Below are 25,575 nucleotides of genomic sequence, written 5' to 3'. Positions count from 1 at the left end.
AGCAGCCACACTGTTGACAGGGGCTAATAATAAGGAGCATGCTGTTTCTGACCCTCACTCTATGATCTTATGTGAATGTCATGATGCCAATATTTACTGCCAATAGTCCATGAGACACTTAAATCTTGTCAGAATAGAAATAAAGTGAAACTATTCTGGCTGGCTTGTCTTTCCTCTCTACGCAATTATGTAGGAAGTTTTCCTTCCACTTCTTCAGTTCAATGCTCAATCTAGACCTTGTGTGAGCAATACCAACCTTGCCCTTATACTTTGTACGTAACCATGTGTGTGTGATGCAAGATGTTACTATATTCAGTTCAGCAGATTTATATTTTTGCTGAGCTGTCCAAGCTCATATAAACTCATGCACTTCCAATTTTCGAAACTGTTATTCCAGTGACAAACTAGACATCAGGGAGATAACTGTATTTATCTCCATTAACATTTTATTGTTATTCAGAGACTAGAGACAGAGACCGAACGAAGCGTAGGAAAGTTGCAGTAATTTGTTCAGATATTCAGAAGGCACAGCTAATGGCTGCGTTTTATGACTGCACGGAGGACAACCCAAATGCTGTAAAACAAAGATCAAATTGAGAAGTTTGCTGTCATTAAGGGTGAAACCATTCTTTGGTTAGCTTTTTGTTAAGAGACATTTGCCTTTGCTTCGAAGGAGTGCCCACAGCTTGTTATCTAAACAGCCACTTTGTTATGCCAGTAAGGAGAACAAAATGATTAAAGTGACAATTGTGCCAATGAGTACTCTGGAATGGATGAAAACGTTAAGGACAGATTCCAAAAATGGCACAATATTGGCTAGCTTGTGAAGAGAACAGCTTGAAGGCTTGTAGAAATGATATGCAGGTACCCAAAAGCTATTAGGGATTATTTGTATAGCTGACTCCATAATGTCCTTCAGCTTTACACACCACATGTGCAACTAATGTCTTTGTCAGTAGAGAAAATATTACAATAAAATTTGAAAAAGTGAACTCCAGAGCTATGGGCAAGAATTAATTTCCTAAATGTGGGTAGCGAAATGCCCATAAGCATAAGAATTCATGGTACCCCCTGAGCCTTCACAATAATAAGAAGTTCAATATTCTGTGGCTTAACTAAAATGTATGCAGCTTCAGCCTTAGAAACAAAGGTTGCGCACACACTCCCATTTATTCTGCATCCAGTGTGCTCCCATTACTGGTTGGGGAAACAAGGTTAGCCACAATCAGTGTTGTTTCTTATGAAACAATGATTTTGATTGGCTTTCACCTCAACCAGCTTCTATCTGAAGTGAGAAAAAGTCTGACTTAGCTGTGTTTTAAGCTGGCAATAAGAACACAGCTGACTTGCCACTGACTTGAAACAGATGCATAATCTGCTCATTGCAGAGGAAAGCTGAACTTCTTTTCACCTCCTCTTGCCTTAAAAGCAGGAGGCAGTTTGCTGTGACCTCCTGCCTTCCAGTGCCAAGGAATTCCTGTACCTAAGGCAATCCAGCTCAGGACTCTCAAGAACTAATGTTGAATCTCTGGTATGGCGCTCAGCTGCACTCTTGCTGACAATGGGCACAAGCCAAAGGGACATTACCTTGTGAAACAATTACCTTGAAATTGGTGGAAGCTGACTTCCTCCTAGGTGGCATAGAAGAAATGGAATGACAAGTAGGAATGGAAGAGATACTGGGGACAGAAAGCCACCATGGGCACTCAAGTCTCCAGACTTTTTTTGGCCTTCATCATATATAACTTTCCAAGGCCTTCTTGATGAAACAAAGGTGGGGAATTGGTTCTGGTTGATGGGCTGGATCATTATGTCTCTCACCCACCCTCTAGACCCAACCTGATGTCCATAATGGCACCCACAATGACATCAGGTGAACCGTTTTCCTTCTTTCCCTGTGCACATAGCTCTATCAGCAGACTGGTGATGCCTGTAAACCCCACTTCGGACAATGAGTGACATCTTTATCTGCACCACACCTGACGTCATGCCTGACATCAGCTGTAGGGCAGGTGGGCATGTCAACCTCACAAACCAAATGGGGAGGCCTGGTGAGCCTACAAACCAGCAATTCCTCACCATTGCTATAAATTCACAGCCTTGAAACCAGCTGGCATTTCTTTCAGCAGATTAAATTATCAGAATCCGAAATTTCACATATATTAGACATATTTCACATTTATTTTTCAAATGTACATTAGACAAGCATAAGAAGGGGAAATGTCCAGATTTCGGTTTTTGGCATTTGTGTGGTGCATCACAGTGGGTTCTGGCTCTTTTTCACTTTTTAAGGCCACAGCTGTACAACCTATATACTACTTGCCTTTCAAAAGGAAGAGGGAGTGGGATATACATATCATGTGATGCAAATGACCTGTCTTGCCCCTGACGTTTGATCATGTTCATGAGCTGCTGCTTCATTTATATTGCTGTTATGAAGCCTCCTCTGTAGTGTTTTCTCCCCCCACCTACTACTTTTGCTTGGCTTTATGCAGCGGTTTACCAGTGTTCTAGGATTCCGGGCTCAGAAAGTGTTCGGGTGTTGCCATGGCAACATGCTAGTACTACAGGTTGCTGTCCATTGAAGGATGTTTGAGACAAATTACTGACAAACACAAAACCCAGCAGCGGCAGCCAGCCAATCGAAGCCAACCAAACCAATGTGTTTATTAAAACGGCATTTACTGTCCAAAATGAGAGCTTTTCTTCACACACGCTACAAAACTACTTAAAGGGATACAAATTCAAAGAGAACCTTGTGTAGATCCTTCTAAAAAGCTTCCCAAGATAGCCAATTCTCTTCTAGGGGTTTGAAGTGATGGTGATAAGGAGTACGATAATAACTAACATGTCACATACATGCCCCAGACATGCCCAGCATATGAAACATTTTCCCACCCACTCTTTGATTGGAAAAATATATATTTGTAACAGTTGGGTTTGGAAGACGATGACAGAGGGCAACAGTGGTTCAGCTGTCTGAGGCTGGTCTTCTCTCCACCTCCCCATTTCCTCTTAGAATCAAATAATAATATCATGTCATCCACTTCACCCTCTGTTTATCTGACTGGTTGTAAAAGCGCTAAGCAGTTATGTCAACATTCCTAGTACAGCGTAAAACCAAGGCAACAGGATGTTATTCATTACACATCCGTGCTGACCTTTCCCTATCCTTTAAGAGTGGCAAATCTGCAATTGGTCTGAGGAGAACAAAAACTCTTAAATCATGGGAATTACTACTGCTTCAAAGTGTTTCCCCTCAAGAAATCAAGCTTACAACACAAGGAACAAAAACCCAGTAGAATAATTGCTCAGAGGGGGATACTAACCCTAATGGCTCTATTATGTGTATTAGGGAAGAAAACATTCATTTAAATTCATGTGTGCTTTTATGGAGTGGGAATGGAATTTGGACAGTTCTGTTCAAAGGCAGTAATGGACAAAACTTACTGAGTTTTTGCAAAAGATAACAGGCAGGTAGCACAATTGTTCCAGGTGCTAATCAGCTAGCTCTGCTTGCCATTATCATCAGTTTCATGATGCAGTTCAGCAATTCGGAGATCCCCAATACAAATCTGCAGTGAGTCTATTAGACTGGAACAGGATCCAGCCATGTCTTGATTCTAAGGAACAAAAACTCCCTCCTCACAGAATTCAGGTAATGCAAGCCTGTAACAAATTCTCCATTGCATATTGAGCCCTAAGAGGGCAGTTTCAGTAGAAGGGGAAGAGGACATCTTTTCTCCTTCACCCACCTTGATCTGCCAATGCAAGACCCTGGAGAACTGCTGTCAGTGGACAATGCTAGGCTAGATGGGCATATATGCTGACTTGGTACAAGATTAAGGGCACAAGGAGAAGGGAACAACAGAGGACGAGATGGTTTGACAGTGTTATAGAAGTGACCAACATGAATTTGACGAAATTCCGGGAGGCAGCGGAAGACAGAAGTGCCTGGCGTGCTCTGGTCCATGGCGTCATGAGGAGTCGGACACGACTAAACAACAACAACAACAAGATTGTTTGCTAGAGTACTAAAGCGTTTGCTGCGCCGCACCATTTTCTACTTATTATTTTACTTTTACTTCACGTGCATACTTCTGAATGCCTAGGAAGTCCAGGGTTATTTTTTAAGGAAATGTTATCGTTCTTTGGGATTGTGCTATTTTGCTCCCAGGATGATTCATTATTAGAAGCATCAATTTCATGAAAGGAAGGCTGCAAACTTTTAATCTCAAGAGAAATTCAGCACATGCCACTTTTCTGGTGTCAGCTACTTCTGTCTGTGTAGTTCCTAAAGATACAAAAGCATCTTTCAAGAGAGGACACCAAAGCACTGCACTCCGTTTTTAATTTGCGTGTGTTGGCTGAACAATGCTCTGCACCATTTTTGTTGCAAGCACTGCAGAATGGAAATAACAAACCAACAAGCTCAATGCAGGTATTTTTGGATGTTTGCTTGCATTTGAAGGTTATGCATCATACTTGTCAAAAACCATCCCCACAAAACATCGCATTTGGCACCACCCTATTCAAAACCCTGTTTCATGTGCACACACTCCCAGAGGTTCTTGACTGCTCTGCACCAGGAGGTTTATAGCTATCACCATGTTAACCTAGCTCTACAGCACAGATGGGTGTGTTGCTCAACATACCATTACCAGCCAGTTATTTGCTCTTCCCCATCAACGGCTATATCAAAATTGTATAAGGAAGAAATGTTGATGAATCTATTTTTAGCACAGAGTAATCAGCAACCTGCCATGCTTACTGAAGCTTTACTTCTGTTTTGTGCTGCAAACTGCACTGCTGTAGTTCACTGCTCAGCACTCAGGAACGTAAAACTGACTCAGCAATGTTAATTTTAGTTACAGCCAGGTATTGGTGGAATTAGCAGTGTGTGGAATATTCCAGCAATTTGCCATACCCTTTATATCTGAGAGCAGAGTGGTGCAATGGAAATAAAAGCAGAGTTGGCATTTCACCACAGTGCATCTCAGGCATGCACTCAATGTGGGGCTTCCCTTATGGCTGATCTGGAAATTTCAGCAGAATGCTGCACTGCAACGACACTACAAGACTCCTGCGCTCAAAGATCTGCACTGGCTGTGGATTTGTTCCTGGACCAAAATCAATGTTTCGTTATCACAATTTAAATGTATTTAAGCCTTGGGGCCAGTTTGCTGGAGGAATCACCTTGCCCTATGTGTTCATTTGGCTATTTCCATATGTGGAAATTGCATTCCACGTTTCCATATGTGGAAATTGCACTTTTTAAAATGCCATGTGATGCTCATTCCACATTTGCAATGAGCCAATCTTTTAATGTGGCAGCACCTATGCTTTGAAACTCGCTGTCTGTTGGTATAAGCACCAGTCCCTAATATTGCTTTAGATACCTGCTGAAAACTTTACTTGGGAAAACCTACCAATACATAACATTTTCTAAGGCAAGTTCATTTGGCTAACTTTTACTTACTGTATATGTGTAGTATTGACTTAAAAAGAACCACATATATGTAAGGTATTAACAGTTTTGTGGGTTTTAGCTGCGGTTTAACAATAATTTCATTAACTAGTGTGAGCAAGTTGTTCTCTGTCCTCTTCAGTTCTTCATCTGTGAAATGGGAATAATGATGACATGTCTCATAGGTACATTGTGAGAATGACTGAAGATTGCTGCCCTTTTTCCATTCAAAGATTAAACAATCTGGACTGATCTTTATATTATTATGGTCGTTTTTCTTTTATACTGAAATTAGTAATTTTTTAAAAGCCAGTTCATGAGCTGGACTTGTGTTGTCAATGCAAATATCATCCAAGAAAAGTCCCCTTATTCAAATATGCTTCTGCGCTTGTTCTTCCTTTCCTCAGAAAGTCCATCCTAATCAACTCCTCCATTTCTACAATGTCCTCGCTTTTACACAAGCCCTATATAATAGTACACAGTATTTTCATAGCTTATCTAGAAGTGTATTAAAGGGAAATCCCAAAATGCAAGTTTCCTACTAGCTTTGACACCATACCGAAGTGCTGGGTTACAATGTTCTGCCTCAATTCATCCATGGACACAGGGTGGCCTTCAGGCATTGCAAGCAGTGTAATGCTATCCAGCCTTTCACCCACCATTCCAATCCCATAGCCAGGCTGTTCATTGTAAACATCTGTTTGGTTTGATGCCAAATAGCCAGTGTCTAAAGAGACTAATGAACAGCTGAACTACCTTTGTCTGCCTGAGCCTACCCAACAGACTGACCAAGGCTTTCTGCTGCTTTTTCTCCAGCATTCCCGATGGTTGTATGCGAGCTGCAGGCAGCACCACTCCTGTCTTAACTATTTTAACTTGCAAGAAGAGTATGCAAGAGTAGCCAACAGCTGCAGGAAGGAGGTCTGGTGGGCCAAAGTTCAGAATAAACTCAGGCTTGCAAGAGAGGGTTTTTTTAAAAAAAAAATCAAATAAAACAAAAGCTAATGCTATTCTCGGTTGCATCAACAGATGTATAGTGTCCCAATCAAGGGAAGTAATAGTCTCACTCTATTCTGCCTTGGTCAGACCACACCTGGAGTATATGTCCAGTTCTGGACACCACAATTTAAGAAGGATATTGACAAGCTGGAACATGTGTAGAGAAGGGTGATCAAGATAATCAGGGGTCTGGAAACCAAGTTTTATGAGGAACAGTTGAGGGAATTGTCGTATGTTTAGCCTGGAAAAGAGGAAGCTGAGAGGATATATGATAGCCATTTAAAGGGCTGTCACATGGAGGATGGGGCAAGCTTGTTTTCTCCTGCTCCGGAGGCTAGGACTCAAACCAATGGATTCAAGTTACAAGAAAGGAGATTCCAACTAAATATCAGGAATAACTTTCTGACAGTAAGAGCTGTTTGACAGTAGAACAGACTCCAAATTCTTCAATGGAAATTTTAAAATAGAGGTTGGATGGTCATCTGTCATGGGTGATCTAGTTGAGATTCCCGCATTGCAAGGGGCCGGGTTAGATGACCCTCAGGGTCCCTCTCAACTCTACAATCCTATGATTCTAGTACAGTATTGTCATTTTTGCCTCCTAACTTCAGGCCTTCTGCAAGGTAACCATATGAATCAATGCATTTTTATTTTTAAAAAAGTGTTTCTGCTGTGCACAGTCATACTTGTTTGTACCAGCACTATCCACACTCCCAACCCAGTAATGACTGATTGGCAAATTCTCCTCAGCTCAATCTGCACCTGGCTTGGTATATTTAATATCTATCTTCTTGAGTTTTCATCTGCTTTTCAAATATTTTCTTCAGGCTCTTAATGAATGCTTGCATGCACCTGTCTTACTGTACTGGCTCTTGGGAAATATAGTTTCAAGCATCAGGCATGGCAGAAAGCCACTTAGAAATCCAATCTTCCTCTTTCCATCACAAAACAACAATAGTCAGGAACAACAGAAGGTTGCGGTGACAGCAATCGTATTATACATTTGCAAGAAACAAGTCAAATACTTGATCCAAATGAAGACAATACTAAATAAACAAAAGGCTGTGTCGTTGGGTGTTCAGGTCACACAGTTCACAACTATGAATGAGAGCTTCCATCGAGTTACAAGGGGATTCAACGAGTAACTTTTGTGCATACTCCTACAACAAAGCTGTCATCCATTCTGAAAATGCAAGCCACACATGTACAAAAATGTTATTTCAGCCAGAGATTATCTTCTGGGGAAATGGCCCAATTTGTAATATATCCAAGAAACAAAATCATATTCCAAATCAAGTAACTACAAACACTGGCAACATCATTACTTGCAATTCAGTAGTCATGTATGGACTATAACAATACTCAGAGCTCAAATAGTACTTTATTAAGCACTTCCAATATATTGACTCAATAATCCTTAACACACTATTGATATTATTTTGTTACAGATAGAGGGCAGAGGCCATGTTTTGCCTAAGCTACCCCTTAAGTTAATTCTGAACAGAGATCAGAACTAGGGAATTCCAGTTCATAGCTTGTGCTTTTACCCACGATGCTAGTGCCATTTTAGAGTTGGACTAATTTCCTTTTAAAAACTAAAAGAGACCAAATAAAAAATGGGAGTGTACTTCACATAATCCTCACAATTAATCTTTTTTAAAACTTCAAAAGCCTCCCAGCCTCCTCCACCACAGAAAGAGATTTACAATCCTTATAAAAACACATTTCTGCTATCACCCAACAGTCCTGTCCCACCACATGCATCCATTAATCTAACTTCCAATGAATGAAATACACAAAGCAAATTATCACCTGCTGATCTCAACAAACACATGGGAGGAGGTGGTCCCCAAAATACACAGGGATTGTTATACAACTTTAAAAGTCAAAACCAGAACCTTGAGTCATTCTTGTGCTCTTAACTTGCTGCCAATGCTAGAACAAGTGCAGTATCCCATCCACAGCTCACACCAGTTAAGAAAGACAGGTAATCTCATATTCTGCACTGGCTCCCAGATGGCAATATTCTTCAAGTGCAGCTCCACAAAGCACTAACTTGGAAGTCAAAGCCACTGAAATTGGTGGGGTTCGCTTCTGAAGGGCAGTAAACTGCTAGTCCCAAAGCACTGGAAGCCCTGCATAGCTATCAACTGTTGCCCCATTGACTGCAAATTAGTCAGAACTACCGTTGCAGCCGTAAGGTCAAGAAATGATTTCATAGAATCGTAGAGTTGGAAGGGACCTCGAGGGTCATCTAGTCCAACCCCTGCAATGCAGGAATCTTTTGCTTAACATGGGACTCAAACCCAGGACCCTGAGATTAAGAGTCTCTACCAACTGAGCTATCTCACATTTCTTTTTAACAACCCCCCCCCCTGAAATTTCTAGGATGTTGAATTCTCAAACCAATAACTAATATGTCACAGGACTGCATAATACACACAGCCCTGGGCTTATCTGGGACTGGCATGAAATAAGAGTGCATCTCTGCTATCTGAGAATGCACAAACTGCAAGATTCACAGACATAATCTTCAGGCAGAAGTGGGGGAGATTAAAATGGAAATGGCTCTTTTGATTTATGTAATTATTTTGGAAACTTCAGGCGCACCATTTCTGTTCTTCAATTTCAAAACGTGTGAAAATGAGAAAGTTAATGTAAGATTTTGCAGAGGGCACCAGCTCTCTTTAAAATGAAGGAATTCAGAGAGCTATTTCTCAAGTCAGCTCCTAAAGTAAGAAAGCTTTTAAAGTTTCCAGCACAGCAAAATCCAACCCCTTAAAGCAAAGTTAATCTTTTTAAAATTCTGTCAGTGTAAGGAAAAATGCATTCGTTTGCTTTCTACAGAAGATCCTCAAATGCCTGCCAGCAGCAATAGATGCAAGGCAAGGAAATTGAATCAATGGCCAGCACAGTCAGGGGAGTATGCATAACACAAATGTAACACCCAGAACCTGCCACAGACAAGACAGGTTGGCTCTCACTGCACTGATGACTTGTAGGCTACTTTTGTTCTCAAGCACAGGAAGCTGCCCTTTACAATACATGAGGGAAAGACTGTGCTTCTGAAAGGTTAAGGATTCCTTGAGTAACCATCAATGTGAGACAAGTTCCAAGTTCATGTTTTAAAGGTTGCCCCAGGCATCTGATGGTAGAAGCAGGTGCAGAAAGGAGGGAAATATTTGTTATGAAAGCTTTCTGGGCAAAGCTAGAACACTGAGCTCAGATAGGTCAGGAATAGTACAGACATAACCTGCAGTTTTAAAAAGAATATAGAATTAAAATAAATAACTAAAAGCATAAATTAAGTTGATTTAGAATGTGCAGGAAATGATAAATCAGATTTAAGGAATCCCAGAAAGAGGAGGAAGGAAGTCAAACTGTTTGAAATGTTATAATTTTTGTAAAAATATTGAAATGTATACAAATGAAAACTATAAATAAAATTATAAAGAAAGGAACAGTAGACATTAAGATGAGAAAATGAAGGCCTAAGAAGGCAATGGCAGAATTAAGTACAAGAAAAGCAAAGATTAGGCTTTGAAACGGATTGCAAAACAAGGCAGAGATAAATCTGTTAAAAGTGGGTTTGTTGGCAGGAGATTTGCCCAAAATGAAATTTAGGGAAAACAGCCCCATCATGGAATATGGGGGGGGGGGGAATCAAAATTCCTTTCACCGAGGTAGATTACCCTGCATCTTTACAAATTCATTAGCATCTCCAAATAAGGATATAAACAAAACATGCAAATTTTTGTGTGTGTCTCCCATTAGCATGATAACATTTGCACAATATTAAGCCATTCCATAAAATATTATTTGAGGGGCATGACTAAGGAATAGAGCCCCAACACTCATTCAAAATAGCACAACCCAAAGGGACATCTAACTGAATTACACATCATTTATAAGGGCACAAATAAAAGAGGCTGGAATGCACACCAGGACAGAGTTAAGTGGAGAATCCCACTGTATAGACAGCTTGGTGTAGCGGTTGGAATGCTCAACTAGGGCCTGGGAGCAAATCTACATTCAGCCATGATGCTCCCTCACCCTGTCCGGTCATCATTTTTCAGCCTAAACTAGATCACAGTGTTGTTGTGCGGTTAAAAGCGCAGGAATGGAATAATAGAATTATAGGATTGTAGAGGTGGAAGGGACCCCTGCAATGCAGGAATCTCAACTAAAGCATCCATGATAGACGGCCATCCATCTGTATATATGCCACCTGGAACTCCTTGGAGGAAAGGTAGGATATAAATGTAGTAATCAATTAAAGAAGCAACACTGCAGGCTGATTTCAATACAGCATTTTTCTGTTTGGAAAGATCTGTTCATAGGTGCTTACTGAAAAGGCCACATGGCCTGCTCAGTCCAACATAACACTTTCCACATGTGCTACCTATGAATTATCCCAAACCACTACTCCTGTTGTAGAAACAATATCTCAACCCATCCCATTTATTTATTTCTAAACAAGATTTCTCGTCATCAATCCTATATCTTTGAAGACAATTTGTTTTGTGGTGTTTTAAACAACAGCAACAGCAGCAGATGTGGAACAGTATCTATTGATAAATACGCTAGAAGAATAACCGCAACAACAGCTAAGGTGCTTTATTTGGATTATATGGTCTGAATCTGCCCCCCTCTCCCAAATAAAATAAAAATATTATATTGGCAGAGATTAGCTTCCTCTAGGAGGGCCACCTAGTGGTTGCTTCAATAAAATTCAATTTACTCCAGACTAGACTCTTAATAGCTCTTTCTCCCAAAGATGCCAGCTACACGCAGAATTGCTTCCATGATACCCTCACTCCTCAATTTACTGCTAATTCGCCAAGTGACTCAGCGTGCTACTTATTCTGCAAGTCTCTGCCAGAATGATTGGGCAGGTTAATTTGAGATGCTTATTCTGGACAGCTGCTTGGGAGTTGAATGGAAGAAAAAAGGTTTATTGTTTCATATGATTTCTTGGCATTCACACACAGGCAGGAACATGATTTCTGAGAGGCCCCAAAACATGCAAAAACCTTCAGGGAAGGAGTACTTGGTTTGTATTTGTTTCCAAACCTGGATGCCAGCTCCAACAATTTGTGCTCATTTTTGTTTTTGTTTTTTTTAGGAACAGGGAGAAATCCAATTTTATTGCAGTTGGGAATTCTTACATTGAACAGCACAGCACTGCCTGCAGTTCCACCTTTCCCATTGCATCAGCAGAGGTTCCCTGCTCCAGAAACCACTTTTGAGTCAGGCTGTCATGGGGGGGGGGATCCCAGCTGACTCAGACTTCCCCCTTAGGCACAAACAGATTACTGAAAGCCAAACAGCTCAGCACATGGAAGGGCCACAATCCCTTGGATTTGTCACAAAGGGACCCCAAATTAAAGAGCAGTCCACCTAGGAATATGAAGGAACGCAGGATTGTACTTTACAAAAACAAGTATTAAAGACTGACCAGACCTGTCTAGGCAGCATTGGGACATGGTCAAAACCACATTTATGTAGCATATGCTTTGTTAATGCTTTATCAATTATATTCTAGAAAAAAACACTATTAAGCCAGATGATGCTACGTATTTTAATGTTTGATCAGCTAAGTGCAGAATACATGGGGCAGTGCAAACCAAGAGAATGAAACTCTAGACAAGGGGAAGTCTACATGGTTCCTCCATTTCATGCTCCCTTGTAAGCACCTTGGTTCAAAACCAAGCAACTTGGTTCCATTTTGCCTGAAAAGCTGTGTGTGTGTGTGTGTGTGTGAGAGAGAGAGAGAGAGAGAGAGAGCAAGGTAGGACAAAATGCACATCTAAGTTCCACTGGAACCCTCTACCCCATCTATGGATCTATGCTTGAAATCAGGAGAGAAGATTCCTCATGGCAAAGTGTGTAACAGGACTTTCCCTATATTGCACCAGAATTAAGTAGCAGGCAGAAGGACAAGCAATGGTATCTGTTATAAAACACTCAAAGATCTCATCCAGTTGTTTCAAACAAACAACTGGGCAGCAGGCCCAGAGAGTGCCCAAGCAGCAAATGTATCCATAATGCTACTGAATCAATCCACATTCGATTTTTCTTAGTTTGTTTTAAATGGAAGACACTTGGGGGGGGGATGAAATAAATAATTGCATACAGTAGATGAGGCTGGAAACTACCTCTCTTCCTACACTTTCCATCAAAGAAGCATTTTAATTATTTTTTTGCCCCATAGTATGAGAGATCCTGGATATAGAGATTATGAGAGAGATTTAACATTCCACATGGTAGATGTATTATATTCAACAGCCCTCTGTGTTCATTAATGCCAAACGTTGCCTGAAGCAAACCGAAAAGGGAAGTGAGATATGATCCACAAGGGATTGAAGCAATATCTGTTACATACGATTGAGACGGACTAGCTTCGGAGAGACCTATAAAGAACATAATAACATAAGCAGAGCTTGGTGGATCCTGCCAATGGCCCATCTAGTCCAACATCCTGTTCTCACTGTGATAGGTCAACCAGATGTCTATAGGAAACGCACAAGCAGGATTCAAGAATGATTCCTTACCTCTAAAAAGCGGATTGCCATATATACACACAGAGACCTATACTGTGGCAGCAATGTAACTATATCACACAGGCCCAGTTTGCAATCATGTTAAGCCAAACCACGGCTTAGCACAAAAGAGCAGCTCTGAGATAAAAGATCATGGCCACCTTGCTCCTCCGCCAGTCTTCCTGCTGCTGACACACAACTGTAAACTAAGTCATGGTTGGGCATAGCATTTCATCCAAACCAAGGCTTGTGGTTTAACTGCCTCATACAAAATGCATGTGGAGGGCCATAAAGCAAACATTGGCTATAGACTGAGGCTTATCAGGAGATAAACCATGAGCCCAGGTTGGGACATAACACTCCGACTTGCCTCATTGCAGCAGGCCTGGAGGTCTCAACCTTCTCTCCAGGAATCCACATGTTTTGCTCATTCAAGCTAAGCCATGGTTTGGCTTAAGTGTTATTTGTGAATTTGGTTATAGTGTTTACAGGGCTTGCACTGAAAATGGGTGGAGCTGCTTAAGGAATTATTTTAACTATTGCCTATTGATGATGATAGCCTATACATTATTTGCTCTATAGAGAAGTATGGGATCCAAGGCATGGCTTGAAAGACAACCCTATATCGTTTCCAACTAGCAACAGGTTACTGGGGGGGAATACCATATCCCTCCTTCTGTTAATACAATACCATCTTCACTTGAAAATCCAATTCTTCCTGCTTAGAACAGCCAGCATAAAGGCTGCAATGGAATGTCTTACTCATAGTTTTTCTGTGTGGGGAAGAAAAATACCAAATTCCTTGGATCTTTTTCCATTCTCCATTTTGCTCAAAAATATCAAAGTGTTGCTTTGTTCTACATGAGTAAGAGGCAGACACACATACTTAAGTCAACCAATATACAAACACCTAAAAATTCCCTGGCAATAGGCTATCTCTTTAACAGCCATTTTTATATAAGTAGATGTATTCAGAATTATACAGATTTTAAATTATTGCTGAAATCAGTGATCAGATTCCTAGGGAAGTTCTAGCGGGGCAACCCTTGGGAGAATCAGTCAAGTAGTAGCCTGAGGAGGTGTCTTAGAAGGCATTGAAGTTATGACAGTTAAGACAGCCACACATTTGAGTACTGCCTAATTTACCACAAAGGATTAAATGGATCTTTTTGATTAACTTACATAAACTGCCTCCAAGAGAACAGCAGAACCTTTCCCTATTTCATCCAATAGAAGGCTTCAATCACAACCCAGTTTTGGCAATAAAACTTGTTTTTTAAAGCAATCATTTGTAAAGTACAGGAAAAGTCAAATCCTAAACTCATCTACTCCAAAGTAAGTCTCGGTGAGTTCAATGAGACTTACTCCCAGGTACCAACTGCAGCCCCAACCTATTATTCGCACACATTATTGTAGCCTTCTGCATAACTTGGCCTGCTCTGGCTACTTCCACTGTCTAAATGGAAACAGAGTTGTTTCCAACCAAGGCCCCATTTGCACTATACATTTAAAGCAGCATCATACCACTTTAAACACTCGTGACCTCCCCCAAAGAATGCTGGGAACTATATTTTGTTAAGGGCACTGAGAGCTCTTGGGAGACCTCTATTCCCCTGACACAGCTACAATTCCCAGAGGATTTAACGATCAATCCTAAACCTTAAACCTTGGGAGATATTGTGGTACCCAATTTCCGCTCTCCATACACCTTCTTGTCTTGAAAGCGAAAAAATCACTGCCAACCTAAAGATTTTGGCCAAACCCCAAGAATACCAATGCCTATTTCAGACACAAGACCCCATTTCCTATTTCCACCATCCCTACTGCATGGCCCGGGGGGGGGGCGCTCACATACTTGGGAACGGAACTACAGGAGCAAGTCAGAGCCACATGCAGCCACCTCCATCCTTCCTGGGATTTATTTATTTGCAGATTAAGTAAATCACAGGCCAGCCAAGTTTAGATTCCCCCCCCCAATGCCACCTCTTTCAGGTAAATCCTTGTTTTGCCCTCCCTCCCCACCATCCTGTTTCTCCATTTTATCCTCAGAGCCAAAGCTCAATATCTTCAGTAGTGGCTCACTGAAGCCTCTGATGAATTGAAGGGGGGGGGGGAGACCACAAGACAAGGACCCATTATCAGTGAGAAAACCAGGCCCAGCGAAGCCATTTCTTTTCCTTCATCCACGACACCTCTCTGTTTAAACTCCCTTTTCCCTTCCACTCCCAGTTGATTCAGCAGAATCGACTCTGCAGCACGGCTACCTACCATTGCATTCGTTTCCCGTAAGCATGTCGACACCTGCCTTACAGCTCCCTGGCCCTTTCCACGGGAAACAGCTTGGGTCTGTCGTCATCGTGATACATCCAGGGTTTACCCCCACCCTCCCTGGCGCTGAATCGTTGCATTGCCGAGCTTGGGTAACGCAGCACCCCAGCAGAGTGAACCGGCCCAATTCCTGCCTTGTAAGCAACCAGTCATTAATTTACACTTCCCTGAGCATTAAGAAGTAGCGGCCGAGAGAGAGCGCAAACGCCGGGTGCAAGGGGAGGCTGCAGACACCTGGGGAGCGGAGCACGCCAGGCTGCTAACACGTCGAGGTGCGATCAGGGCCCCAATGAACCGGAGGCGACATCACCCCGGGCGCCCTAGACCAGCGCTCGAGGGACCTTCGGCCCGGATCCACCTGCTGCTCGGGGCCCCAGCTTGCCAAGCACCGGCGCCCTATGGCGCGTCTTGCCCGCGCAGCTGCCAACCCAACCAACCATGCCACCAGTTCCCCGCGATTGCCCCGCTAGGTCCGATCTTGTGGCCAAGCGCAGCGCCGTTGTGCTGCCGGCTCGGAGCTGCGCTTTGGCAAGGAGCCTCCCCGCAGTGGACTGCCTCTCTTCTTCACCCACCCTATTATTATTTTTTTATTTCCTCCCCCCCCCACCCCTAACCGGCTGGGCCATCCATTACCTTCTGTTGCATAGCTGTGATCGCGCAGGAAACTGTTGTTTATCTTGCGGGTATCAATGTCCTCCTCCATTGACAGCGGGCTTACTTTTGTGGGAAGTGAGAACAAGCAGGCAAGTATCCATCATCGCCCCACCAAGCCTGGGATCAGTGGACAGGAGGGAAGGGGAGCTGCATCGAGACCAACATGCTCCTGCCCTGCAAGGGGGGAAAATATGTACGTGTGTGTGTGTGTGTGTGTGTAATCTATATATATGCAAGCAAGCTTTCACCTCCTCCTCCTCCTGCCAGGGACGCTGCTGTTGCAAAGGTCCAAATGCCTTTCTCTTCGTGCCGTTGACGCAAAGGTGCAAATCTCCTTCGCCTCCACCCAGGAATGGGGATGCGCAAGGTCCAATTTCCCTTCGCCGCCTGCTGCTGTTGCCGACGCTGCGGTTGCTGCTGCTGCTGCTGCTGCACAACCTCCGAATTCCCTCCTCCTCTTCCCAAGGCTGCCGCTGCCGCGCACGATCCGATTCCCAGGGACGCTGCTGCAACCCCCAATTCCAGGGCGAAGAAGTGCCGCAGCTGGGCGACTTCCCGATCGCGGCGCCCAACAGGTTCCCCTTTTGGCTGCCCCCCTCTCCTCCGCATGCAGCAAGTCAGGCAGCCGCTAGCCACAAAATGGTGTCCGCTCCCGCAAAGATCGCACTGCTCCGGCGTCAAGGCTCTTCTTCCTCGCTCGGTTCTTCTTCTTCTTCTTCTCTTTTTCTTTAATTATTTCAGGGCGGAGGGGGGCGGGTGCTCCGTGAAGCCACGGCCCGAGGCGGTGAGGGTGGAGAGGCGGGGGTCTTCCTCTCTCTCCGGGGAGGCAGGACGACTGGCGCCGCTGCGGCAGGCAGGCAGGCGGGAGGTGGGGCGCGGGGTGCCGCGGGCTGGGCTCTGCTGCAAAGCGCCGCCGAACAGCCCAGGCTGGGGGAGCGCGAGTCGTCGCTGCTGCTGCTGCTGCAGAAAGCTGCTCGGGCTTGTGCTGTGGCGGCGGCGGCGGCTTTGCTGGAACCTGATGGTGCATTAAAGCCCAGGCTCCTCCCCTACAGTTCGGCTTTGGCCAACCGCGGCGGCGGCCTGGGGAACTCTTCCCCCGGCAGCCGGAGCAGCTTTTTTTCTTGCTGCAGTGGAGCTTCCGAGAGAGGAGGACCACCCCGGAGGGACGAGCTTCGAAAGGACGCCGACGAAGGCACCGCCACGAGGCCGGCGAGGGAGCAGAGCTGGCGAGGCGGGGCCGCGCCCCAGGCGCCGAGGGCCCCGTGACCTCGCGCGCCCGGGGCAATAATGGTGCTCACGTGGCGCGGCCGCAGGTAGACGGCGCGCGACCTCTGAGGAGAACTTCCTCCCTGGCCCTTCCCTGTCAAGAGTTAACGGGGGGGGGGGCGCTGACGCTGAAGTACCGGGGAGCAAGGGGCCTGGAGGAGGAGGAAAGTAGGCATGCGTCTCGACGCGAGTGTAATTTGGGGATTCTTCCTTTTATTCCCCCAAGAGCTCGTGGTGGTGCGCATAGTTCTCCCCCCTCCTCCTTTCAACCCCCACAATCCTGTGAGGTGGGTTGGGCTAGCCCAAGGTCACCCAGTGAGCAGCTTGGCCAAATGGGGATTCGAACCCTTGGATCAGCAATCTTGGTGCCTCTTGGCTATGATAATGCCATTGCACCACAGTGGCTCTCATGGAGTCAGCCTCACCCCCTCACTATAGAGGCAGAGGGGCATGGAAGTAGCCTTACCCAGCTTAGCATTGCAGCCAGCTAAGTCCTGCTAACTTTTGTGGATAGTATTAAAAAATAGTATTTGCCCTCACAGGTAGAAATTCCTCTTTATTTTGTTTGTGTGAAGACCAGCTGCAGGTGGGGAGAGTGTTGTTTGCAGGCTTCCCACAGGAATCTGGTTGGCTACTGAGAATAGGATGCTGAACTAGATGAGCCATTGGCCTGATCCAGGACTCTAATTGGGGTTTTGTAATAGAATGGCATGACCCAGCATCCTGCACTTTCTCGACTGGCCCCTGGAGGAAACTATCCATCATAGCTGGCCTGGGCTGCTTTGATTAGCAGATTCCAGAAAGGGTGCCATTCCACCCACACCTAGCTGTTGGTGTTTCTTTAAGAGGTCCAGACTGGGAGGGTGAACCTACTTTTGTCTTTTTAAGGTCAGGTGTGGAAGCATCTTAAGGCCTGCACCACTTTTCCAGGCAGCAATTTTCATCATCATGCAGGCTTCGAGTTAGGCCACTTGAGCAGAGCTAGACTGGGCAGCACAGGGACAGACTGGTATGTACCTGCTTTTAGAAGCCTGCCTGTTTGGGAGATTTGCTCTCGACTTAGACCAAACATGGTAGGCGTCACAGGTAGAACAGCTATAAATTATCAAGGTGTGCTGTATCCATAATATAAGTTGCTACAAGTATTGTACATGAGGCCAATTCTGAACTTTATGATGCACTTTATTGAAAAGTGGAATTCACATTAGGCAGTATTAAAATTCTGCAAGGACAAAGCATTACTCTTGTGTCTCTTCCACTTATAGTACAAGTGTTTGCCTGCAGTTTTGCAACCTAGGGGCCTAATATTGCAGTTAAAATGCAGTTCCATTTGAGGTTCTGCAAGCAGTAATAATGGAATATTTGATTTATAATATGGGGGGAAAGAAAAACATCCTCAGTTCACAAGAAGTTATCCAGTGGCTTATTTACTTTTAAATTTTCTAGCTCTAATCTTGTAGGTGGAAACTTAATTGAAAATCTAAGTTGAGAGTGGATTATTTAGCAAATCTACTAATTTTATACACCCTCCAATTAACAAAACCACTATAGTTATGCTTGCTTCAGTGGTACATATAATAAAATTGGAATACTGTAATACCACATGGCCGTTAGATCAGTCTGACACACAAATAAATTAAACCAGGGGTGCTCAAACTTTTTTCAAAGAGGGCCAGATTTGATGAAGTGAACATGTGTGAGGGCCGACCAAAGTTCTTGAGCTTTTTTTACAATTGAAGTTCTTGAGCCAGATTAAACTGACCAGTGGGCCAGATTAGGCCCCCGAAACAGACTTTGGACATGCCTGAATTAAACAATCCATATTGTCAGTAGAGGGGCATGTGGCAGAGCTCATGTTCCTGAGTCCTAGGTTTAGCCCTGGCATCTGCAGTTAAAAGGATCTTAAAGGGTTAAAGGGCTAGGGAGGACATCTGCATACGATATCTGCTTCCAGTTAGAGCAGTAGACAGTATTGGACTTGATGGTCAAATGGTATGATTCACCAGAAAGCATCACATTTCAATCAGTTGTGAGTCAGCAATCGTACCACACACACCACCTTATTCCTCCATATTCAGAATATTGCTTAAAATTCCCATCTGCTGGAGAATCCTCCCCATCCAATGTCCCCTTTGTTTCCACAGTAGGGTGAAAAAATACTTTTTTCTTTTTAGTGGGCATCATTTTGGAGAGCCTTAGTCCCTTATTTTCTTCAAAATACCCTACTGCTCAAACTCAAGTATTCCAGCACTGTTATTTCTAACACATTGGAATGCATGTGAAATAAATCTTATCTGCTGCTCTGAAATCTGCTGTGTTTAATAATGATTTTTTATTGTTGTGGATTTCTTTTTACTGTGTTTTTGTATGTGCTATGCTGAATAAATGAGGTGGACAAGAAAGAGTATGTTTGAGGGTCTTCCATTATTCCTGGGGTATGAAGGAGCAGACCCACACAAGAGTCCAGCAGCAAACGATCCAATATGGAAGCCATCTGGTGAGAAAAGCTGGTGATGATGATAATAATAATTAAAAATATAACTTTTCCCAAGGTCCAGGAGGAGGGCAAGGGTCTGCACTTCTCGGTGCACAGAGGTTGTTTGGTGATGCAGGACAATATGAAGTACCAGAGGAAACACTGACAGTTTGAGCTGCTTAGATGCAGGGAGCATATTTGACCAGCTGAGAAAACGGATGTCTTTCTTACAGCCGCACTTGAGAGCAGGGAGCTGTCCCCAGTAAACCTAATAATGAATGGTGCTGAAAAGAGTAAGGAACTCTGTGAACTTCACTTATGCCACGACACTGTGTCCTGTTGGAGGGCAGCAAGATGAGAACTGGTAGTGTGGTTTAGCTTTCCCCTCTCCTCTTATTTTTGATTTTGCTCTGCACTTGTTACGCATTCAGTCTAGATTACTACAGTGTAACAGTAAATGTATCCTATGTTCACTGAGTGTTTATTTTGCCTTACTTGAACTTACTGATACGCTTTTTAAATGTTTATTTAAAAGTGTATCAGTAAATTCAAAGCACGATATGTTACAAATCATGATATGATAATGTTTATGTTTATTGTGAGCCACTTTGAGCAAAGTGTAAAAGTGGCATATAATTTGACTATACCTAAAGACATAGGAAGCTGCCTTATAGCAAGTCTGACCATATAGCTCAGTACTGCCCGTATTAACTGGCAGCAGATCTCCAAGGGTTTCCGGCTTTTCTCAGACTTACCTGTGCACACCAGGGCCTGGGACCTTCTGCATACAAAGGATGTGACCATCACTGAGGTAAAACCTTCTCATCTAAATCCCAATTTACAGATACAGACCAGGGTGGCACTTGCTCAGTGATGCGCCATTTGCTTACCACCTTGTACTAGTGATCTTCTTGCACCCAAACAAAGGAATACAGCAGCAGGACCCCACAGGTACACACTACTTTCACAACTGTTACCTGCTTTCCAACAGGTATACTCTCAGTCAAAATTACAGTAAGATTTTAGCCGGTTGTTAATTGGATATTCCTTAGGAAAACAACATTTCTGCAACAATCCCCTTGTGTATGATTACATTATGTAGCCAAAGGTTTCAGTACCCATGTTTCTGGTGAAAGGCAATCTTTGAAGCAGGATCTAGTCACTGCAGGCTGTCAACAAGGAAAGGATGCTGCTTAGCAGCTACTTTCCTTATATTGCTAAATCTTTGGAGGACCTTTCTGCTCTGTGGCCACTCCTTATCTCAGCTTCTCCTACAGACTGCACCCTGGTAAGCTATAATAGTAAATAGCAGGCGTAGGGCCAGCACAATGCAGTATTCATTCCCTTTTAATGGTTACAAAGTGGATAGCCAGTCTGCTAAGTGTCCCTGCCTTTATCCAAGCCAAGTATGTGTGCCAAGGAACCAGATGCCCATATTAGAAAAATAACTTCTATGGCTGGGCATCTGGACTATTAACTGCTGGCCAAAACAAACCCAGAAATCTATGCACATAGCTGAACTCGAATAATCATTTGACGAGTTTTGGAGTACTTTAGACTTTTATTTCAATGGGTATCAACAAGGTAAGTTGAGCAAAGACTGAATATAATAGCAATAATTGTTAAAGGCTTTGTCCTGGATATGCATATTGGCAAATTGTATCAGTAATAAACTGAAGCTGCTTCACACAGTATATCCTGCAGCAACATCATCTCTGTGTAGTATGGTTGCCTGTATGTAATGCAGCAGTCATCCTCCATTTTAATAAATTATTTTATTTATTTTCCTTTGAAGTGTATTGAGTTAATGTCCCCCCCCCTCTCCCTTTTCAAATGATGTGAATGAGGTTTTGCTCCACTGAAAGGTTTGTCCTATAACAAGATTTCTCCTCTGAGGACCCAATTATGTTTGAATAGTGATAGCATAGTTTTTGTAGAAACAAGGGTATCATTGGAGCAGTACTAACTGGAGAGGGGACATAGCTCCTGTTGCTCATGGGGGGAGGGGAAGAGACAATTGTGTAGGCCCTATGAGAGCCAGTTATTCTGAAGATAATAAGGTAATCCTGAAACGCCAATAGGGATCACAGGTCCTTAATGGGGACTGCCTTGCCCTATATGTGCCCACTCAACTGGTTTAATCTGCAGAACTTGCACTGTTATTGGTGCGACATGATACTTCACAGTTGTAAGAAATCTATATTTTAGTGTAGCAGCAGCTACACTTCAGAACTTCCTGCTTATTGCCATCAGGGCAAGCGCCTTTTTGGCACTTGCTTAAAATATTTTTGGTTTAGACAAGCCTATCCAGACATGATGTGTTTTAATATTTTCTCCTGTTTATTTCAATTATCCTTAAATGTTTTCCGTGTTCCTTGTAAAGTAAACAAACCAACAGAATGCCTAGCAGGAAACACTGTGGAATCAGTGCCTCAACTCAACAGGGAAAAGGAAATCAGGAGCAAAACTGGGCCATTTGGAAACAAAGAGAGAGATACCTTTATTTTGTTCAGTGACAGATTAGAAGCAAGAGTTGTCTGATTCTAGGCTGCTGCTGCTTCTCTCTTCAGGGACAGACTGCAATCAATTTTTCACTGCAAATTGCCACCATTCCTTCACTGTGACTTGGGGTGTCTGCAGCTGTGGCAGAAATCTGAGATGTGCAGTTTTTTATGGCAAGTTTGGCACCTCTTGAGCAAAGTACAAGGTAGTGTGTTTGGTTTTAAAATTAAAGGCATGATAAAGCTTCAGGTTACGTTTCAGCTTGCCAGACAAAGCTATCCTATATTCCTTCAGTATATCTATAATAATCTTTATCCATTCAGTTCCCTCCTGATGTTCTTAGCTTATGCGTAATCACCCTGCATGAGACAACTCTCCTTCTTTTCTCAGGTTGACTGAAATGTTGGATAACAGGTCTGGCATGGAGAGGCACTTGAGGAATTTGCAAAAAGAAAACCAAAACACCACAACCCCCCCCAAAAAAAAAAACTCCACTTGCCTCTAATGAAAGGAAAGGGTTTGAGGTCCTTGAATTTTTTTCCTTGAATCTGAGCCTGGCAAAAGGTGGTGGGGACATCAGTGAGAGAGTGCCAGGAGAAGAGATGAGGAACAGCTTTAGCCCTAGGGTAGGGTTTCTGGCCACCCTAATCTCAGCAGTAGCAAAATTCCAGGGGTCTTGGCACTTAACCAGGGTTTGTGTTCTTTGGAATGAGGCACAGTGGAGACTGCAGTGTCTTTAAGATATATGGTTTATTTACACATATTTACACCGAAGGGGCTTGAATAACTCAGAGAAGCTATGAGCTATGCCGTGCAGGGCCACCCAAGATGGACAGGTCATAGTGGAGAGTTTTAAATGGAGGGAGTGCAGAACTCTACACTCCAATAGTGTCTCTTGTTGCTCTCCTTATAGCTTCTGCAAGCGTGATAGCTAGCCATGTTCCCCGGTCTCTGCATGCAGCCTCTCCCAGCCAGCCCCGAATTGAGGCCTCCCCACCTTCTTAGAAACCTCTGCTTTAAAAGGACACATTTTTCCTGTGGTGACATCACACCCCATTACCCAGGCTACCTCTCACTTCCCAGTTTACATCATGATACACTGAAATTCTGAACCTGGTTCCTCATCCCCTCATGGGAGGAGGGACTCACACTCCTCTGTTACAGAGCAAATGCTTGTGTCAGTTGCCCATTACCTTCCTTTGTACTAACAACATGATGGTTCTTCTCCCCAGGTAATCCCCTGGCCAAGAAACTGATTCAGCCTGCATTTTTATACTTCTAAGCTGTCTCGCACCTGGGCGAAGACTTAAAGCATTTTGTAATCTCCTGCATTTACTAACTCTAGAAAATAGGGAGAGGGAAATCTGGTACCCAGGATCCCCAATTCATAACAGTAGAACACCACCTTCCAGAACCCTTTGGGTTTTGTAGCTCAGCAGGCTCCTAATCAGAACACTGCTAGGGTACTAAGATGAAGGGAGGGAAGGTACAAAGCTCCCTTCTCTCCTTTCTCCCTCTGCTCCCAGTAGCAGTGCTACTGCCATTGCTTGCCAGGTTTGCAAAGGAGGAAGTTTGGGGAGTGTGTGATAGGGTGTGATTTTGGGACAGGGAGGACTGATGGAACAAGGTGCATCATTTTTCCAAGCCTTGGGTTGCTCAGAAAAATAATCCAGGTTATGCTCTTTTAAAAAAAGGAAAGAGACTTGTATCATGTACAGTGGTACCTCTGGTTACATACTTAATTCGTTCCGGAGGTCCGTTCTTAACCTGAAACTATTTTTAACCTGAAGCACCACTTTAGCTAATGGGGCCTCCTACTGCTGCTGCACCACCGCCACACGATTTCTGTTCTCATCTTGAAGCAAAGTTCTTAACCCAAGGTACTATTTCTGGGTTAGCGGAGTCTGTAACCTGAAGCGTATGTAACCCGAGGTACCACCGTATCTAGGGAGAGCAGAGTTTGCCAATCACTAATCCTAAATTTTGGTTTTACAAGTGAAATGCTTTAAACTGGTCTCTTAAAAAAATTGAAACAAGTGTCTTTTATCAATTGAACAAAGAAATCTCTCCCCTGTAAAATCTACTTTGGAAGTAAAAATGTTGAAGATACTTGACAGAAATCCAATTTGCTAGAAAGAAGTTAAAGATGCTTAATTGGCTGTCTGATTGAGAGCTGATAAGCAGTAATTTTCTTTGAAACTATGGTAACTAAGGGCTGGTTCATATTTATCTTTTGTCACTTGGGCCTAATTCATACATCTCCTTAGGCTTCTAATATGTACCTTTAACAGATCACATTAAGGGAATGCTATAAAAGAAAGTTCACAGATCACGGGAGTAGTCTATGTGCACAAACAGCACAGCAGATGACAAGCAAACCTGCAAAATCCTGCAGTCAATTTCTGTGAGGAGAAGGGGAAATAATCAGCAACAGGACATGCAAACTCTTGCACAAGCTACACAAAGACAGGAGAAAACAGAGATTCAATGCAGATCAGAATGACATCCAAATGTACACGTATGTCAGCACTGCATTAATTTCAATGGGATGTGCACTCTCAATGTTGATTGCTACCACCAGATGCTACACATGTTCATCAGCATTACTGGATGGTGCAATCCATATGGTAAGCTGCTCAAGGCATCACATTATTTCTGCAGGAAAGGACTGCCCACCTATTTAAAAGGCAAACCAGAAGATAGACCCTCTGTCTGAAGCCTTCAGGAATATTGCATACATGGACTAGCAATACAATATACCTTAAGGCTGGCCAAACATGCCTTGTGAAAAGGGTTTATTTGAAACAGTGTTCACTGCAAATCAGAAGAAGCAACCTGACAAATCCTTCCCAAGGAAGAAACCTTATCCTATTTTCATCTTCGCATCAACGTTAATTGTACATTAACACAGTGTAGTATAAAACTCTGCCCAGTTCACCTTGACCCAATAATAGCTATTATAGCTTAAAGGATTTATTAGGTTATCATGTCATCTCACATTCAGGGATTTTGTAATATGAAAATTACTGACATGGCAAGCCATAAGTATCCTTCTGGAGGTGTTCCACCTCATAAACCCCAAGACAGAAATTTCACATGCCACAAAATTCATATTAAGAGTGCGGTGAAAATCAGCCAGCAGGTTCTCAAAGCAGGGATTCTCACACTGGCTATAACCCTGCGTAGGAACATATTCTGTTGACATTTACAGTTGAGTCAATTTCATCTCAATATCATCAGTATCAGTTCCTCAATTTACACCAAAAAAGAACTATTCTTCTGTTGCAGGGATCACCAAATTTTCAAGATTAGGGTTCATTACATTTTAAACTGTGCAGATG

The 25,575-nt window shown here is 43.3% G+C and overlaps 1 protein-coding gene across 5 annotated transcripts in view; it reads right to left on the bottom strand.

The window, feature by feature from the left end:
- PPP2R2B (protein phosphatase 2 regulatory subunit Bbeta) overlaps positions 1-25,575 on the bottom strand; it is a 249,573-nt gene that overhangs the window by 148,900 nt on the left and 75,098 nt on the right. Inside the window, exon 1 of one of the 5 annotated variants that reach the window (XM_083487826.1) lies at positions 15,970-17,038. The exons of 3 other annotated variants lie outside the window; for them this stretch is intronic. In XM_083487826.1, coding sequence (XP_083343952.1) covers positions 15,970-16,039 — 70 coding nt within the window. In that variant the 5' untranslated portion in view covers positions 16,040-17,038. Of the gene's footprint in view, positions 1-15,276; positions 15,387-15,969; positions 17,039-25,575 lie in introns of those variants that run through there. One more of the 5 variants, XM_083487824.1, reaches the window with a different exon arrangement.

Source organism: Podarcis liolepis (assembly GCF_965112155.1).
Source record: "Podarcis liolepis genome assembly, chromosome: 2".
Classification (NCBI taxonomy): domain Eukaryota; kingdom Metazoa; phylum Chordata; class Lepidosauria; order Squamata; family Lacertidae; genus Podarcis; species Podarcis liolepis.
This window is presented reverse-complemented; position numbering and strand designations above follow the sequence as displayed.